An 18,503-nucleotide genomic window follows, 5' to 3' on the forward strand; every position below is an offset into this window, starting at 1 on the left:
AACACTTCCGTTACTGCGTTTGCTCAAATCTGTTTACTTACATACAGTTTTACTCTAGCACAGCAAGTACTCATGGGGCAGCAACTCCGCAGTTTCAAGCGGGCGCGTGGTGTCGTTAACGAAAACGTGAAATTACCAATTGTCTCTGCACGCTTCCAACTCTATCACTGACATGGTTGTGGATGCGACGCGAATACTTGTAAGAGCTCTGCCCAAGGCCCATTCAGGAATTGGAAACTTTTCTGTGTTCGCTTGCTTGTCGTTGTGCTAAGTTATGTTATATGTTATCCTGAACTCCACCATCCTCGCACGCGGGCACATGCGTACAAGAACGGTCGTGTAGCCTGACTGAACCTTCACGCGCGTGAAGACCGTGTAGGAGGACAGTGATAGACATCATTGCCTCTATAATCCGGGCTTTTGTCCAGGGCTTCATTCGCCGTACTAGATGCCATTGGCCGTGCACAAATTAACCACCTCGTCCGTTGACGCTGCGACCCACACATACACGTACGCACACACGTCTGTTGTCCGGATGCACTATTTTGAGCTATATGAAATGGAACACGGGAACGCGTGGCAAACAGCTTCGAACCAGGCTCGGAGTGATACGCGCGTGGCGCTGTGAAAAACAAAGGGGAAAGGAGGAGGCTCTTCCACTAGCTGTTGGCACTCCCACCACGCTGGCATTTCTGCAAAACAGCAGCGTGCGTCATTTCGCCGATAACACGGCAACGTTCGTCAGCCGATAAGACGGTAATCGTCGCAGTGGCTTACACAGATTGATTTTATTTTCTTTCTTTCATTCTTTTTTAAATGCAGAGCATTTCTTTAATAACTCACGATGTTATGCGTTCGTAACTCGGCGTACGCACCACGGCAGCTGCGCCCTCTCCCCCACTCCTCCTCGCTCTCAACACGCTTGCAACAACAGGTGCAGCGCGCGCTCCGCCATTGCAAGCACCGTAGCAACAGCAGGTGCGGGCGCGTAGTGGCGTGACGGTGGCGTGATAGCGCGCTCTCTCTCCGCCTCCTCTCCCTCTACTGCGTTCGTTGGGAATATAAACCCGGGTGTCGGCGCGTCAGCCGACTAACACTTGACGTTATCTAATACTCGTCTCGTTCTCTCTCTCCCCAATCATACCAACAACAACAACCCTACCACCACCATTACAACACCCATCGCCACCGCCACGCGCGTAACGCCGCTAATGCTCTGCATTTACTCGTGCCCCTCCGGCGGGGGCATGTCGGGGTCCCCTTTTTCTTCGCACAACCTCTTCGGCCAAGGTCGCCCTGTATTTCAAACCGATGACGCGCTATTAGGCCACCAACGAACAAAACAAAGGACGAGCATGAGCTGGGATGACGCTATTGCCTTATTTCTTTAGTTTTTTTTTATATTCGGCAAGCGCCCATAAACATATTTTCAACTCACCCTTCAGATTTACCATAAATCAATATCGAACTTAAGAACAGTGCTACATTTTGTAACGGTTTGCTGGCGATGCGAAGTTCCGCACTTTGCAAATGCAGGACGGTAATGCGAACAGTTGTTAAATAAAAACGACCCCTTTTCCACCTTGACTCCGACGGCGGCCGCTGCGTACCACCCATACCACAGCTCGGTCTGAGGGTGTTTTCTCGGCGTTCCTGTGTTCCCCTTCATATTGCTCATAATAGTACATTGCCGGCATATAGAGTGAATAAAACCACTTTTGGGAAAAGAGAGTTGGAGAAAAATACGCTCCAAGGATGGGGACCGAACTCACGACCTTTGTATTGCACGTCCGATGCTTCACAAACGTCGCTGCCTGGGCGGCTGTATACCTGGGCAGCAGGTATATTTGTGTAAACGCATCCTAAGATTGTGGCGGTTGCCAGTGCCGCTCCGACAACTTGGGGCGGAACAGGATTTTCTTTATAAACCCCGGGCCGTTGCGCGAGTATCTGCATGCAGCATGCCAGGTACAGTCGGCTGAGTGGACGTCCTCTTATACTACTTCTATATTTGGCACCAAGGTTGCCGCAGCAGCGCGCCTCCTTATGCATGTACCTTAATATTGATAACGATAAGAGGTTTTTTGAATGCGCAGAAAGAGGTTTCAGTAGTCTACGACGCTCAGGAGAACTCAGGAAGAGCACTTTAACCGTTTTTCCAATGCAGACAGCGATTTTCTGAAAATTTATAAAGGTATGAGAAGAAAACAAAACGCGTCCGGTATAGGAACCGAACCCACAGCCTCGCCGATATGTTTCCGACACCTTACCAACACGGCAACGCGGGCAGTTGTGTTCTGTGCCTGTTTCTGAACTATTTGTGTCCATATAACTGGGTACTACCACTGAGTTACAAACAGCGCAAGAACAAGACGAGAGGAGGATCACACAAACACGGCGCTGTGTTTGTGTGATCCTCCTATCGTCTTGTTCTTGCGCTGTTTGTAACTCAGTTATGTACCAACTGGCCCGCCTACAATCGGTGTTGGGTCCTACCAGCTCGCCGCTTCGGCGCTCTGGTAACTGCCCTTAAAGCGTAGGATACAGTTGTATTAGCGCACTCGAGAGTACCAGCTTCCCTTTCTTCTGCTTCAATTAATAGCAGAAAATGTGCGAATGATTCGACTTGAATTTAAATAGCTTGAATCGACATGCATGCACGAAATATACTCGGCCACACATTAGATGCAAAGTCCCTCTATCGTCTCTTCTTCTTTCTACAACAGTTTACTAACCTTTAATGGAAACTTTTCTCGCAACCGAAATCATACACTGAGAGATCGAAGATTGTCTTGATACGGTAATCACGAAATAGTATAAGACGCAGTAGATACACAGATGTCGCCTTGGCTAGATTACGGATAGGGCACACACATGCATCACACTCCCACCTGCTCACTGGATCTCCAAGACCTCTGTGTAGCAGGTGTGGAGAGGCCCTATCCGTGATGCACATCCTCATACAATGCAAGGAACTAGAAACAACACGACACAAACACTTCGCACAACTTACAGACAACACATTCCACTACACCCATCGTACTTTCTAGGAGACGACCCCATAATCACCCACAAGCGTGCTCTTAAGTTTCCTTAGCGATGTGAAGTTTTTACACCTCATTACTTACCATGCGCGTTGACACCCTGGCCCTTCACACCAGTCATCTTCCTTGTCTTTTATATCATTTAACGTATACTTTTAGTGAAGTGCTTTATATTTATCATCACTTCGTCCTCATAAAACAGCTTTTTCTTGACGCTCTTCGCCCTTAGTCGGCCTTGTGCCTTAAATTCCCAATCATCATCATCACGAAATGGCATACGACATGCCACTCCCTCTCGAAAGCTCCTCCACTCACCGCGTCCTGTCTGCGCACTCGTTCTGTGGACGCAGGTGACGGCGGACGACGCCACCCGGCGATCGAGGCTGTTCCGCAAGCAAGGCGGCGCGTCGTGCACGCTGCGACAGACGCTGGGCTACGTCGTGTCCTGCGGCATCGCGGTCACAGCGGTCGTCGCCATCGTGCTCGTCACCATCTTTCACCATGACACGGGCCTCGAGACGCTCTCGCTATGCGTCAGCGACGAGTGCTCCGTCTTCGCTAAGCACGTAAGCGGCGGGAATACTTGGGAAATCTTAATTACCGGAAGTGTACTAAATCTTCTGGTACAGCTCCAACGTTGTCGGACCTGGGGTCTGGTTGGGCGAGTGTGGAAGGGTCTTGCGTAGGAACTGAAGCGCGGCTATCTGTAGACGTGGGGACCCTAATATTGAAAACAATAGCCGTTCTTGGGATACTTAAACGCAGAAATTTTGGTCTGTCAGTGACTCGATACGGCCACCCGGCCAAAGTGAAATAAGGTCTGGGCAATAGTCTTATATCATCATCACCAGCCTGTCTACGCCCACTGCAGGGCAAAGGCCTCTCCCATTATTCTCCAATTACCTCGGTCCTGTGCCAACTGTGACCAATTTATCCCCGCAAACTTCTTGACCTCATCTGCCCATCTAACTTTCTGCCGCCCCCTGCAGCGCTTGCCTTCTCTAGAGATCCACTCTGTTACCCTTAATGACCAGCGGTTATCTTGCCTTCGCAATACATGCCCTGCCCACGTCCATTTCTTCTTCTTAATTTCTACTAATATGTCTTTAACACCAGTTTGCTCCCTGACCCACTCCGCTCTCTTCTTGTCACTTAATGTTACACCTATCATTTTCCGCTCCATTGCCCGCTGAGTCGTTCTCAATTTAAGTTGAACCCTCTTAGTGAGCCTCCAAGTTTCTGCCCCGTAGGTGAGTACCGGTAAGATGCAGCTGTCATACACTTATATACCCACAGCCAAATCTAAACTTCGAAGTCCGCTGTCAAGGGTCATACTTGTCAACATTGTTGAACAGAAACAGGACATTACGCTAATATAAGGCCAACAATCAATACGGAAGTAATATATACAGTGTTCCTTTATAAAACATTCAGGATGCTTGATTTTTGCACAATGAAATACTACATCCACTGCACAAAAAATATTCACTCCGTCGCCTCCTGTCGCCCGTGCCACTATAGCTTCTGGCGGCATTTTAAGAAACCAAGCGGCAACAGTTACTAAAGGTTCCACTTGATAGGCTTGAAACGCACGTTCTGCTTGAAACGCACGTGGAGGAGGTCAACGTGGTTCTATAAACTTTGAAGTAGGGCGCCTCGATTCACGCTCGTCTCCGACGTACGACAGCGCTGACATCGAGGCACCTGGCCTGGAGCAGTGGAACGCGGTAAATTTAAATTGACTTGAGCAAATCCTTTGTTGAGCGTGTGTGTGCCTGAATCCTTTGCGCGTTTACCTTGGGACGAGCGCATCGGAAGACTAGCAGCATGGTAGGGGAGCGGGAAAGAGAAGCGAGGTATTTACTTGGCAGATGTCGACGAAAGACTATCTTCTTTCGTCGACATTTACAACGAAAGGAGCTGATACGCGGTCAATTTTTAGAGAGAACAGTGAGCGGAGGGGCAGTCCTGGTATTGTACGCGGGAGTCGCCTGTTGCGTTTCCCAGCACACAGAAGAGCCGCGCCCGGTTTTCCGCATGCGTAGGTGCGCCTTTTTCACCCGGTGACGTACCAGGACGCGTATACGTATTTCCTAGTGAACAAAGCCAAGTGACACATTGCGCCATCTAAAGGCACGCTTGGTCCACGTCCTTCTGATACTCTCTTTCACTCCGGCGCCATAGGCAATCGGAAGCCGGCTTCCGATGATTCCAAATCTCCCGCAAATCTGAAACCTGCGCTCCACAGACAACTATCGCCATCTGGTGTGTTCATTGGCAACTTCTTTTTCAGTTTTGGTTTCGTTTGTTTATGTGTCGCGTGTGGGGGCGGTGTAGCAAGAGAAATTTGAACCGAAGGTAGAGGGGATTAGGAGGAAAATGGCGTCAGGTTCGCGCCGCGCTCCGCACAGTCGGACTGCTGTAGCAAGCCCTTCGGCAGCTCCTACTGTCGATTTTTCTGATTCCAGCAGCAGTGATGGGTCAAGCAGCGAATGGGGATATTCAGATTTCAGTTTGGACGGAGAAGCTCCGGTTCAGGTGCCTCGCACTTCAACAAGAGCTGGCAGGTAATTTCGTTGCGACTCCGCGCTGTATTTATAAACAAAACTAGCTTGTTATCTTACGACTGCGGTTTTACTTTTCAATGCAGAGCATTTCAGTAACTCACGATGTCACCCGCGTTGACGTCCGTAGTCCGCATCGCTCCCCATACACTATACAAAAAAACAATACTTACCGGCGCCAGGTTTCGATCCCACGACTCTGCGGGCGGAACGCAAGGTACATGGTGCTCTACCGACTGCGCCACAAAGCCGACACAGAATGGAAGGTTACGCACGCGCCTTATATCCTGGACTCATTCAACCGTCGGCCACAGGTGCGCCCTCTCCCCCGCGTCCTCCTCGCCTTCTCTCCGCTCGCAACACCCTCTCTCGCCGCGTTCGGTTCGGGCGCACAACAGGTGGGGACGTGCGCAACACCCTCTCTCGCCGCGTTGGGTTCGCGCTGAGCAACAGTCGGTTCGCGCGCAAGAACAGGTGGGGGAGCTCGCATCGCGCTCTCTCGCCGCGGTCGGTTCGCGCTTAAACCACAGATGTCGTTCGCGCGCGCTCCGGTCACTAACATCTGCGGCGTGATCATGACGTCAACATCACGCGTTCGTGTGGTGGCGCGATTTCGGCGCTATAACACTCTCTTGCGAGGGTCATTGGATTGGATTCGATTGGATTGGCTTGGATTGGATTGGTTTGGATTTGCATTGGATTGGATTAAAGTGGATTGTGTTGGATTGTGTTGCGTCATAGCCGCGCCACGTTGCATCATAGCCGCTCCACGTTGCGTCATAGTCGCGGCAGGGGGTTCACGGCACGTTTCACGTACCATTCACTTCATCGACAATGTCTACGCTGGAAGACAACAATTACAACAACAACCAATACGTAATCCATACGACTTGCAAGCGCGCCCCCCGCGGAAATGCTCTGCATTTGATCGTTCCCCTCGCGATGGGGATGTTTTTGTGTTTAGGGTCTCGACAACGTACGGCCCGGATATTTTGCCAAATTCACCGCACCGTATCGTGCTATCACCTTCAAGATAACCTGGCGCTCGTGTCAGATTAGCGCTGCAGGGCGATGGGCGACGCTTCTCGAGAGCGCTGGATTTTTTTTCTTGTTTTTTACCACCGAACTGATAAAGATTTTGTGCGAGAACACAAAAGAGTATGCTTGGATGCACATTTTACAGAGACTCGCTCACCCTTCAGTGCCTTTGCGGTGTGGCACAACCGCCAGTTCCGCTAGGTTGACGGGCCTTCAAAAATCCAAACCTTGGTGTACACTGTCGATTTGTTTGTTTGTTTGTCTTTATTCGCATCTTGCACAACGTACATGACGCTGGGAGCGAGCAGTAAAAGCTGTCAAAAATCGACAGCTTGACAGAGCTGCAAGCCCCCAAGCACTGGGCAGCGTAACGGCAACATCAAATACAACTTGTATATTGAAAAGAAAAGAAGAGCAAAAGAGAGAGAGTAAAAAAAATAAAGAAAATGGACCAAAAAAAACTGTCAACACAGTAAATACGCAGAAGCCGTACTGTGGTACTACACGTAATTGGGCATTACACAAACTGCACATGCTATCAGGTATTACACAAAGAATAACGAAGAATATAACACCTTGAGCAATCTTGGTGACGGTACTGGCGATACCGCGGACCCCGAGCCCCCATACTTACGCTGTATCCTACCGTGGCTAGGAGTTTTAAGGTGAAGGGTAGAAACCACAAACGGTGGCTGTCGGAGCCGTGGTCAAGCTCCGGCGGATGGGCTCCCTGTCTGTTTACCAGGCAGGGAGCTCCGGGACCTCTCTCGGCATCAGGGTAAACCGAGCGAAGGAAGTACCCCCGTTCCCTGCTTTTTTTCTATGCTGCATGGTTCTTTCAAAATTTTCTAAACCCACTGATCGGCCCCCCAAAAGGGGCCGCACCGAAGCGAACTTTCCCCCATTGCCTGACCTATCGTTCCAAATACCTGACAACTTTCCCCGGTTCTTGATCATTGCATCCGAAGACAATACAAAGCCAGTGACATCTACATCCGTTTTCTTAATAGCTAAGTGCATAGAACGTGTTGTGGGAAAACACTACAAAGCCAAGAAACTGACCTCTGGAGAGATCCTTGTAGAAGTAAACAACCCGGCACAATCAAAAAAGCTTCTTGAACAAACCCTCATTGGCGACCTGAAAATCAAAGTCACTGCCCACCGAACGCTAAATACATCCCAAGGTGTGATATCCGAATCTGATCTCTGCAATGAAACTGACTCTGACATCCTCGAGGGCCTGCGCGACCAGGGCGTCATTGCAGTAAGGAGGATCACTATGCGTCGAGAAAATCAGGAAATCAAAACCAAACATCTTGTCCTCACCTTTCACCGCAGTACCTTACCCGAATTTGTGAATGCAGGCTTTCTTCGATGTACCGTCCGACCATATATCCCCAACCCGCGTCGGTGCTTTAAGTGCCAACGTTATGGGCACAGTACTAGCAACTGCCGTGGGCGTTTAACGTGTGCAAAGTGCTCAGAGCACGACTACCCCAAAGAGAATTGCAACAGCACATTGATTAAGTGTCCGAACTGCAGTGGCCCGCACACAGCGTACTCAAGGACGTGTGAAACATTCAAACTTGAGAAGAATATACTCAACCTTAAAGTCAGCGAGAACATCTCTTACCTAGAAACGCGTAAAAGGCTCAGCGCCTTTGCTTCTGCGAAGTATGCCGACGCAGCTCGCCGGGGGGCGGAGCGGCGTCTTGTCACTGCGGCCACCCAGTACTGCGAAGCAGACTTGGTGCCGCCCCAGCCCCCCAAGGTGCTGCCTAAGGCAGCCCAACCAGCTGACACAACACGTGTGGCACCCGCAAGTGTTGCGTCGGCCACGAACGCCAGGAGTGACGGCTCTGCCGTTGGTCCCCCTCTTCCGGCTACCGGACCTCAGGTGGCCATGGATGTAGATGTGGCGGGTCCTTCGACCGCCTCTGCGTCCAACACGCAACAAACGATGGTGGGAGGGAATCCTTCCTCCACTTCGAACATATTCCGTGTCGGAGGCCGCAAGGACTCCATCTCGTCGCTGTCCCAGCACTCAGACGAGGACATAGACATGACACCGTCTCGGCCAGCACCTAAGGCGGTGAAAGAACAGCGCTCCATGGCGGGGCGGGGAAAAAAGCCAGCAGCCCCCCGTGTCACTGGCCCAGATCATACCTGAGTGTGGTAGGTGATACATCCATCCCTAGTCTTCACCAGCCAAAATCTTCTTTAAACATTTATGGTAGCACAAATAGTTACGCAGTGGAACTGTAGAGGATTAATTAATGACCTAGATGATATATATGAAATCCTACACAAAACTCAAACAACTGTCCTGTGTTTACAAGAGACTCACTTGAACTCTAAGCATACCAACTTCCTAAACCAATACTCAGTATTTAGAAAAGACAGAGACAGCTGCTCGCACTGCTCTGGTGGCGTGGCAATAGTTATACAAAAAGCTGTCCTTGTCAATCTATTCATTTGCGCACCGGCCTAGAAGCGGTTGCTGTTCGGGCAATTATCTTCAATAAGTTAACTACAATTTGCTCACTGTACATTCCCCCTGAATATCGTCTGTCCAGTTACGAATTTGAGTCCCTTATAGATCAACTGCCAGAACCGTTTTTACTAGTTGGTGACCTTAATGCGCACAGCCCACTATGGGGATCGGAACGCACAGATTCCCGGGGCCGGTTGATAGAAAACTTTCTCTTGTCATCCGGAGCTTGTCTCTTTAACAAAAAGCAGCCGACATACTACAATATAGCACACCACACATATTCACACATTGATCTTGCTATAGGCTCCCCCGTTCTTTTTCCGTCCATCGAATGGGAAGCGGGTACGAATCCCTACGGGAGCGGCCACTTCCCAGTCACCCTCAGATATTTAGAAAAATGCCCCTACAGTTACACTTCACATGAAAAGTTTAAAGAAGCTGGTGCCGACTGGGCAACGTTTAAAGAGATGTCGAAACTTACTTACACATCAATAACACACTTAGATATTGATGAAGCGTGCTTCTTCATCACAGCACATATACTTGATGCTGCTAGCGTTTCTATTCCCCATACCTCCGGTACCACACGTAATCTTCAGAGGCCCTGGTGGAATGACGATTGCAAGAAGGCCAGAAATGCTCAGAATAAGGCCTGGGGGGTCCTCCGCAGGTATCCTACTGCAGAAAACCTAATTTCCTTCAAGCGCGCAACAGCCATGGGACGGCTAATCCGACGTCAGGCAAAAACAGATAGTTGGAGGTCTTTTCTATCATCAATTAATTCCTATACAGATGCGCGCAAAGTTTGGAACAGGATACGGAAACTGCAGGGGCAGAAAACATATGTCACACCTCTTGTCAGCTCCACTGGCGATACACTTGAAGACGAAGCAAACACCCTGGGACAGCACTTTGAACATATTTCCAGCTCCTCCCAGTACACTGAGACATTCCTGCGATACAAAGAATCTATTGAAAGAAAGTCTATTCGTGACCACAAGAAATCTAATGATGGGTATAACTCTCCTTTTTCGCTGCAGGAACTTATGGTAGCCCTCAACACATGCCGTGCTTCGGCGCCAGGAGCTGATAAAATAACATACACAATGATTCAGCACCTGCACATAGATACCCTCAATACTCTTCTCTTATTGTACAACAAGATATGGTGTGCTGGGTACTTCCCTCATGCTTGGAAAGAGGCAATTGTGTTGGCTATATTGAAAGAGGGGAAAGATGCCTCTTCTGTAACAAGCTATCGCCCTATTGCTTTGACAAGCTGCTTGAGCAAGCTCTTTGAAAAGATGATCAATAGACGGCTTATCTATTTCTTGGAATATCATGGTGTCCTTGATAGCTGCCAGGCAGGCTTTCGGTTGGGCAGGTCAACAACTGACAATCTTATAGCTGTTGAATCTTATGTTAAAGAAGCTTTTGCCCATAAACAACACTGTATATCTGTATTTTTTGACATCGAAAAGGCCTATGACACTACTTGGCGGTATGGCATCCTGCATGACCTTAAATCTTTCGGCATTTGTGGAAACATGTTAAACACACTGGAAAGCTACTTATCAGATAGAACATTCCGGGTACGAGTTGGTGCAGCGTTATCCAGGACGTATACACAAGAAAATGGCGTTCCCCAGGGTGGAGTGCTTAGCTGCACACTTTTCATTGTAAAAATGAATACGTTAGGGAGAGCACTGCCACCCACCATTTTTTATTCAATCTATGTAGACGACGTTCACATTAGCTTCAGGTCATGCAACTCCTCTATCTGTGAACGGCAGATCCAAGTTGCTGTGAACAGACTAGCCAAGTGGGCAGACAAAAGTGGTTTTATCCTAAATCCGCAGAAAAGCACTTGTGTTCTCTTTTCCAGGAAGCGTGGGATTCATCTGCAACCAACCATACAACTTAAGGGAGTCGACATACCCGTAAAAAGAGAACACAAGTTTCTTGGAGTAGTTTTAGATGATAAACGTACATTCATCCCACACATTAAACAACTTAAAATGAAATGCATGAAGACCTATGAACATCTTAAAAGTCCTTTCCCGCCAGTCATACGCTGCAGATACAACATGCCTTTTACGTGTTCTTAACAGTCTTGTCAGGTCCCGTATAGACTACGGTAGTGTAGTGTATGGGTCTGCCTCAAAAACAGCTCTAAAAATGCTGGACGCAGTGCTGCACTTGGGGCTCCGCCTGGCGTCCGGGGCTTTCCGGACGAGTCATATTGAAAGCCTTTATGCAGAAACAGATCAATGGTGCTTAGAGCACCAGCGTACATACATGGCACTTTTATACTGCGTAAGGGCAACATCCTTAAATAGTCATCCGCTAAATGCTATTCTCGAAAACAAAGCGTCCGAAAGGCTGTGTTTGAGCCGTCCGTCGCTGCCTCTGCCTTTCTCTATTCGAGTGAAGGTGGATGCGGAGGAACTTGAGGAACTGCGCCCTGTCACCTGTGACATGTCGTTCAAGGAAATTTACAAAAAACATTCACCCGCAGAACTCATCCGACAACAGTTCCTGCACTTGCAAAACAAATTCCCATACACTGCCTTTTACACAGATGCCTCCAAAACTGCCACTGCTGTGGCATGTGCTGCACACGGTCCCAACTTTGCCAGCACAAGGACACTAAACAGAAACACAAGTATATTTACGGCTGAGGCACATGCTATATTAATTACGCTAGAACACATGTTACAAACAAAGACACAACAATCCATTATATACACAGACTCATTGAGTGTTGTGACAGCACTGCATTATGGAAAACCAAGTAGGAACATTGTGCTGAACAGGTTAGTTAAAAAGATAATGGCAGCCTACGCTTTAAAACAGGTCATAGTCGTGTGTTGGGTGCCTGGACACAGTGGCATTCCTGGTAATGAACTCGCAGACCAGAGCGCCGCTGCGGCAGCACTTCGCTGCAGCGTCGACGTTCAGCAGCTTCCCTATCTTGACTGGAAACCCTTCATTCGAAAGGCAATCCGACAACGCTGGCAGCAACACTGGGACACTCAGACAGATAACAAACTCCACACTATAAAACCCCAATTAGGCAGCTACTACACAGAAAAACACAACAGAACAACGGAAGTATACATGTGCAGATTACGAATAGGCCATACATACGCTACTCACTCGCACCTTCTGCAGGGCAAACCACCGCCACAATGTGACAGGTGCGGACATCGCCTATCCGTCAGCCATGTCTTAGTTGAGTGTGGGTACTTCCACAAGGCAAGGAAAAAGCACTTCCGGGAACTCTACACTCACAATATTCCTCTTCATCCCTCGATGTTTTTAGCTGATCAACCCTTAATTCCAAGTAAACGCCTTTTTGCTTACCTGGGAGACATTGGCTTTTTAAACCGCATATCATACCACGTGTAACCTCGGGGCCCCTCAGAGTGGGAGGACGCTATGAGTGTCTATTTATTTATTTATTTTTTTTTACATTCTTACCTTGCCATTCCCATTTCCCCAATTTTATTGTTGTTTTAAATGAGGGGCTGTATACACCCCCACACTAACCTCTTTTAAAATCGTCACATTTACAGCACCATTTTATTAAACATCATTCAAAATGATCAACCATTACGTTGGCGCTCTTTGGCCATCGTTGCCCTTGCGCCATAAAACAGATACATACAACGAAGAATATAATATCATGTATCATACAAAGAATATAATATCATTTATTATACAAAGAATAACACAGTCAAATACAGGGCTATACACTGGAGAAAAAGAAAGAAAAAAATGAAAATAAAAACAATACAATTTTGCAGGGACATCAATACAAGCGAGGGAAGATGTGCAACAAACAATCCGATGCGCAACAAACAATCAGTACATTCAACATTTTTTAAAATAATCTCGTAGTCCTCGGAAAGTCGTTTCGGGGAGTCTAATGTCCTGGCGATTTAGTTCATTTAATAGTCTGGGAAGTTTGTTTTGTAGGGTTTGCAGTCCATATGTAGTATTGTACGTTTTGACACAGAACGGTTCAACATGTCTCGTTCGGTATGTTTTGGTGCTCTCTTGAAGTTCTGCTAATTTAGAAAAAAAGGGGGAGTTAAGCGTAGCCTGCTTTACAGCTTTACATAGTAGGTAATCGAACGTTTTTGCAATAGGCATTATATTATATTTCGGAAATAAATGTTGCGTAGGTGAACGCGTAGGAAGGTTTTCGAGAACTCTAATAAACTTTTTTTGTAATCTGTCTATACTCTGTAGATTCGTTTGAGTAGTTGATGCCCATACTAAATGGCAATAATTAATTCTGGATAAAAATAAAGTATTATATACTAACAACATAATGTTACGTGGTAATATGTGCTGGTGGCGGTACAGTAAGCCAACTACCTGCGATAACTTCACGATTAGGGAAGTTACGTGACTATCCCATGAAAGGTTTTCGTGAAAAATTACCCCTAAAGTCTTAATTCTTGGTACAATTTCCACAGCGGTTGATCTTAAAGATATTGTGTTGTTGATTATTACGGTTTTATTTCTGGCCCGGAAAAGTACAGCTTTAGTCTTAGCAATGTTTATTTTCAGACAATTCTTTTGCGTCCATGCATCTAGTTTAAGTAAAATTAGGTTTGCATCATCAATTAAATCATCGGCTACGCTACCAGTTAAGAATATAGTGGTGTCGTCTGCGTAAATGACGAATTTAGCATGCGGCCCAATACTGACTATGTCATTCACAAACATATTAAATAAAAAAGGTCCTAAAATGCTGCCCTGGGGTACTCCTGCTAGAACTGGCAAAGGATCAGAGGAAGAACCGTCCACAGTAACTATTTGGCTTCGGTGTTCAAGATAAGATCGCACCAGTGATCCGGCCTTTCCCCGAATACCATACTGCGCAAGCTTTTCAAGTAACAGATTGTGATTAATGTGGTCGAATGCCTTTGACAAGTCGATGAAGATTCCTAAAACAAGCTTTCCCTGCTCAAGTTGTGTGAGTAGATGTTCCTTTTGAGTCAGCAAAGCGTGTTGTGTACTGGAACCCTTGCGAAACCCAAATTGGCACTCCGATATTATGTTATGTTTTTGTTCAAATTGCGATAGTCGCTTTAGTATTACTTTTTCGAGAATCTTAGAGAAGACGGGAAGTATCGATAATGGTCTATAGTTTCCCATATCATTTCGGTCACCTTTTTTAAAGACCCATTTATAGCCAAGGAACGCAGGAACAATTTGTATATCTTAAAATCCCTGAAATAAGTTTTAGTCTCGGTAAAAGTGCCAATTTGTTTTTTTTGTATGCTTTTCTTGGGGGCTTTTTTTTATTACTTGACGAATAAACTGTAAGTAATTGTACCTTCAACAAAAGTTCTGCTATGTGTTTTGAAGAGCAATCTATGAGCTGCAATTTCATGCATAGCAAGGCTAAGTGTGTCCAGTAGCTCAAGAAAAAAAAACGTTTTCTGGGAGCACTCAAAATCGGCTGTTTTTCCGCCGTAACAAAAGAGTTAACCGAGTTGGACCAAGTAGTCTTGTAGTGCAGAGTTTCTGCTTCTGGATTGCAGGCTATTGGAGAGTCGATCCCACAAGTCAATCCAAGTCAAGAGTCAAGTCAATCCCACAAGCGCCGATTATTTTTAAAGCCAAAGCTTTCATAGTGCGGCCGATGGCGTCGAGTAAAAAAAATAATGTATTTCCCAGTAGAGCGGGTGGTCAACTGAAAAGCTCTGATAGGATCTCTGGAAACGCGGCGTGTGCCTGAAACCGCGCTTCCATTGTGTCAAAACGGTTTCTTGAAACGCAAAAAAAGAACGGTTCTAGCTAAGAAAATGCACGCACCGATCATGAAGAAGTGGTACAACAGTATTTTATTAATCACGTATCGGTATACGTTTAGATCGTTCGTACCTAGACGCGTTTACTTGGTGCGCAATAAATCGTCGCATATGTTCGATCTTTGTTTCCTGTTTGGGTTTTTGAAGGTTTCACGTTCGATTGGACGCAATTTTAGTATTCACGCTTCCCTGAAATTTCTTTTCGAAGGAATGGTAAATTTTAACTGTTCCAGGTGAAAGAAAACGTTTGATTGATTGATTGATTGATTTTAGGGTTTAACGCGCCGACGCAATGCAGGCGATGAGACGCGCCGTAGTGGAGGGCTCCGGATTCATTTTGACCACCTGGGGATCTTTAACGTGCGCCGAAATCTCGTACACACGGGCATTTTTGCTTTTCGCCTCCACCAGAAAAGCGACCGCCGCGGCCGGGAAGCGAACCCGCGACCTCGTGCTCAGCAGCGAAAGAAAACGTTTCCGCGATTAGGCGTGTAATATATTTATCACATTCTTGTGTGTTATCAATGGGATTTCGAGGAATATTGTTCTCGTTAGGTGTATTTCTGTTATTTTTGTATGTGGGGGTGATCTCCGTTTGATGTCGGAATCGGCTACTTCTGTTGAATATTTTACACATTACCGTTGTGTTGTTGTAGTTGGGTAAGGTTTGGTTCACTTTTCTTTACGCTTGGCAGTTCTGCCCCCGGTCAGGTAGGTCAGTCACTCCATAGGTCCCCCGCACGGGGCACCTTGAGTAATCTTGGTGACGGTACTGGCGATACCGCGGACCCCGAGCCCCCCAACATAAGCTGTGTCCTACCGTGGTGATGTGTTTTGAAGGTGAAGGGTAGAAACCTCTAACGGTGGCCGTCGGAGCCCAGGTCAAGCTCCGGCGGATGGGCTCCCTGTCTGTTTACCAGGCAGGGAGCTCCGGGACCTCCTCAGCTATCAGGGTAAGGTTGTGGAAGAAAGTACCCCCGTCTCCCTGCTTTTCAATGTATCATATGGCATTTTCTAAACCCCCCCCCCAGACGTGATCGGCCCCCGAAAAGGGGCCGCACCGAAGTTTCTTTTCCTCCTTTGCAATCGATCTCTCCCCCAAAGCCTGATAATTTCTCGCGGTTTCTGATCATGGAATCTGTTGACAAGACAAACCCCATCACTTCCCAATCTGTGTTTCTAATCTCCAAGTTTCTTGAAAGCCTTATCGGAAAGTCGTATAAGGCTAAGAAACTCACAACGGGAGAAGTTTTGATAGAAGTAGAAAGCAAGCAACAATCCTCTAACCTCCTCAAGCAAACGCGCATGGTAGATGTTGACATCAAGATCACGCCCCATCGCAGCCTCAATAGCTGCCAGGGCGTGATCTCTGATCGGGATCTAATGAATGAGACTGAAGCAGACCTGCTCGAGGGCCTCCGAGAGCAGGGCGTGACAGCAGTGAGGCGAATCACCATACGCCGAAATGATGAAATAATTCCAACCAAGCACATAATCTTGACACTTGACCGCTCTAACCTTCCTGAGTCGGTCAACGCAGGCTTCTTGAGATGTCCAATCCGACCCTACGTGCCGAACCCGCGCCGCTGTTTCAAGTGCCAGCGGTTTGGGCACGGCACAACGTCTTGTCGTGGTAAATTGACGTGCGCAAAATGTGCGGCACATGATCATGAAACTGACAATTGTAAATCCGAGAACTTCACCTGTGCCAACTGCCAGGGACCACACGCTGCCTATTCTAGGAGCTGTGGAAAGTTCAAAGAAGAAAAACAGATCATTGCCTTGAAAGTCAACGAAAACATCACCTTCCCAGAGGCACGGAAGAGGTTCGCCTCCTTCCCTCTGGGCAGGTACGCCGACGCAGCTCGCCGGGGGGCGGAGCGGCGTCTTGTTTCGGCGGGGACCCAGTACCTAGAGTCGGACTTGGTCCCGCCCCCGCCCCCCCCTGGGTTGCCTCTGGTAGCCCAACCCGCCACCACGCCGCTTGCTGAGGCAGCAGCGGTTGTGGTGGCAACCTCTTCTGTCGGGGCCGGTGCCGCTCCCGTCCGTGCCTCCCCATCGTCCAGTGCGTTGGAGTGTGCCATCGACACCACGAGCCCCGCATCGGCTCCCACCGCCACCGCACCGCCCGTGCCACTTCTGGTGCCTCCGACACCACCGGCGGTGGCGGGTCAAACGAAGGGCCCCCGAAGGGGGGCCAAGTCCGGGGGGCCCGGTTCCACGGGCACACCCAGGACATCGGACGACGAGATGGACGTCGTGCCGTTCTTGCCTGCAATGCAGCGCAAGGAGCGGCCTCCGACGTCCAAGCCTACAGATAGGCCGCCCAAAAAGCCCAATCCAAGAGTCACAGCCCCGAAAGACGACACATAAACATACACACTCCAGTAGCTCTCACACTAAATAATGGGAAGAGAAAATATTGTTCAATGGAACTGCAGAGGCCTTCTGAATAATCTTGACGACGTGTATGAGATTCTGCATACCAATCAGCCAAGTGTAATGTGTGTTCAGGAAACACATTTGAATTCTAAACAATCAAATTTCTTGAATAGCTACCTGGTATACAGGAAAGACAGGGATGGCTGCACACACTCTTCTGGCGGTGTGGCCATAATCGTCCGGAAATCCTTAGCATGCCACCCTGTCACCTTGAACACTATCCTTGAGGCTGTAGCAATACGCTTAATAATATTTAATAGGTTGATAACGGTATGCTCCATATACATTCCTCCTGATGTTACACTTTTGAGTTCTGACTTCGAGGCGCTGGTTGACCAGCTGCCCGAACCATACATTCTAACAGGCGACCTTAATGCTCACAATTGTCTTTGGGGCTCTTCTCGTACGGATGCCCGAGGTCGCCTGGTAGAGAGGTTTCTTACATCCTCTGGAGCATGCCTTTTCAACAATAAACAGCCTACATACCATAACATAGGTCACAACACATACTCATGTCTTGACTTGGCTATTGGCTCCGCAGTTCTCTTTCCTCTTCTCGAGTGGGGTGTGGGCACGGACCCATATGGCAGTGACCATTTCCCCACTTCATTAATGTATATAGGTAAAGGCCCGAGCAGTCCATCTTCCCATAATAGGTTCAATGAAGCACGAGCTAACTGGAACACATTTACAGAGACATCCAAACTACACCACACATCCATAGGACACCTACACGTTGAAGAAGCTACCCAACTCCTCACGGCGCACATCCTCGACGCCGCCGAAAGGTCCATTCCCCACGCCTCTGTTGCCCCGCGCAACCTACGGAGGCCGTGGTGGAATGAGGACTGTAGGCGGGCGCGAGAGGCCCAGAACAAGGCGTGGGGTATCCTTCGCCGGTACCCCACGTCGAGTAACCTCCTCTTGTTCAAACGGGCCAAGGCGTTAGGGAAACGTGTGCGCCGTGAGGCAAAACGAGAGAGTTGGCGTACATTCATAACATCAATTAACTCCTACACAGACACACGGAAAGTATGGACACGAATACGGAAACTCAAGGGACATCAAACACACAGCCTGCCTCTGGTCA

At 48.1% G+C, this 18,503-nt stretch overlaps 1 protein-coding gene across 1 annotated transcript in view; it reads left to right on the top strand.

Moving 5' to 3' along the window:
• Positions 1-18,503, top strand: part of LOC144168145 (uncharacterized) — a 37,767-nt gene that overhangs the window by 8,581 nt on the left and 10,683 nt on the right. Inside the window, exon 2 of the mRNA XM_077697193.1 lies at positions 3,395-3,610. Coding sequence (XP_077553319.1) covers positions 3,395-3,610 — 216 coding nt within the window. The remainder of the gene's footprint in view (positions 1-3,394; positions 3,611-18,503) is intronic.

The sequence above is a fragment of the Haemaphysalis longicornis genome, unplaced genomic scaffold (genome assembly GCF_048455015.1).
Source record: "Haemaphysalis longicornis isolate Haplotype H1 unplaced genomic scaffold, Haemaphysalis longicornis Haplotype H1 scaffold_2, whole genome shotgun sequence".
Classification (NCBI taxonomy): Eukaryota; Metazoa; Arthropoda; class Arachnida; order Ixodida; family Ixodidae; genus Haemaphysalis; species Haemaphysalis longicornis.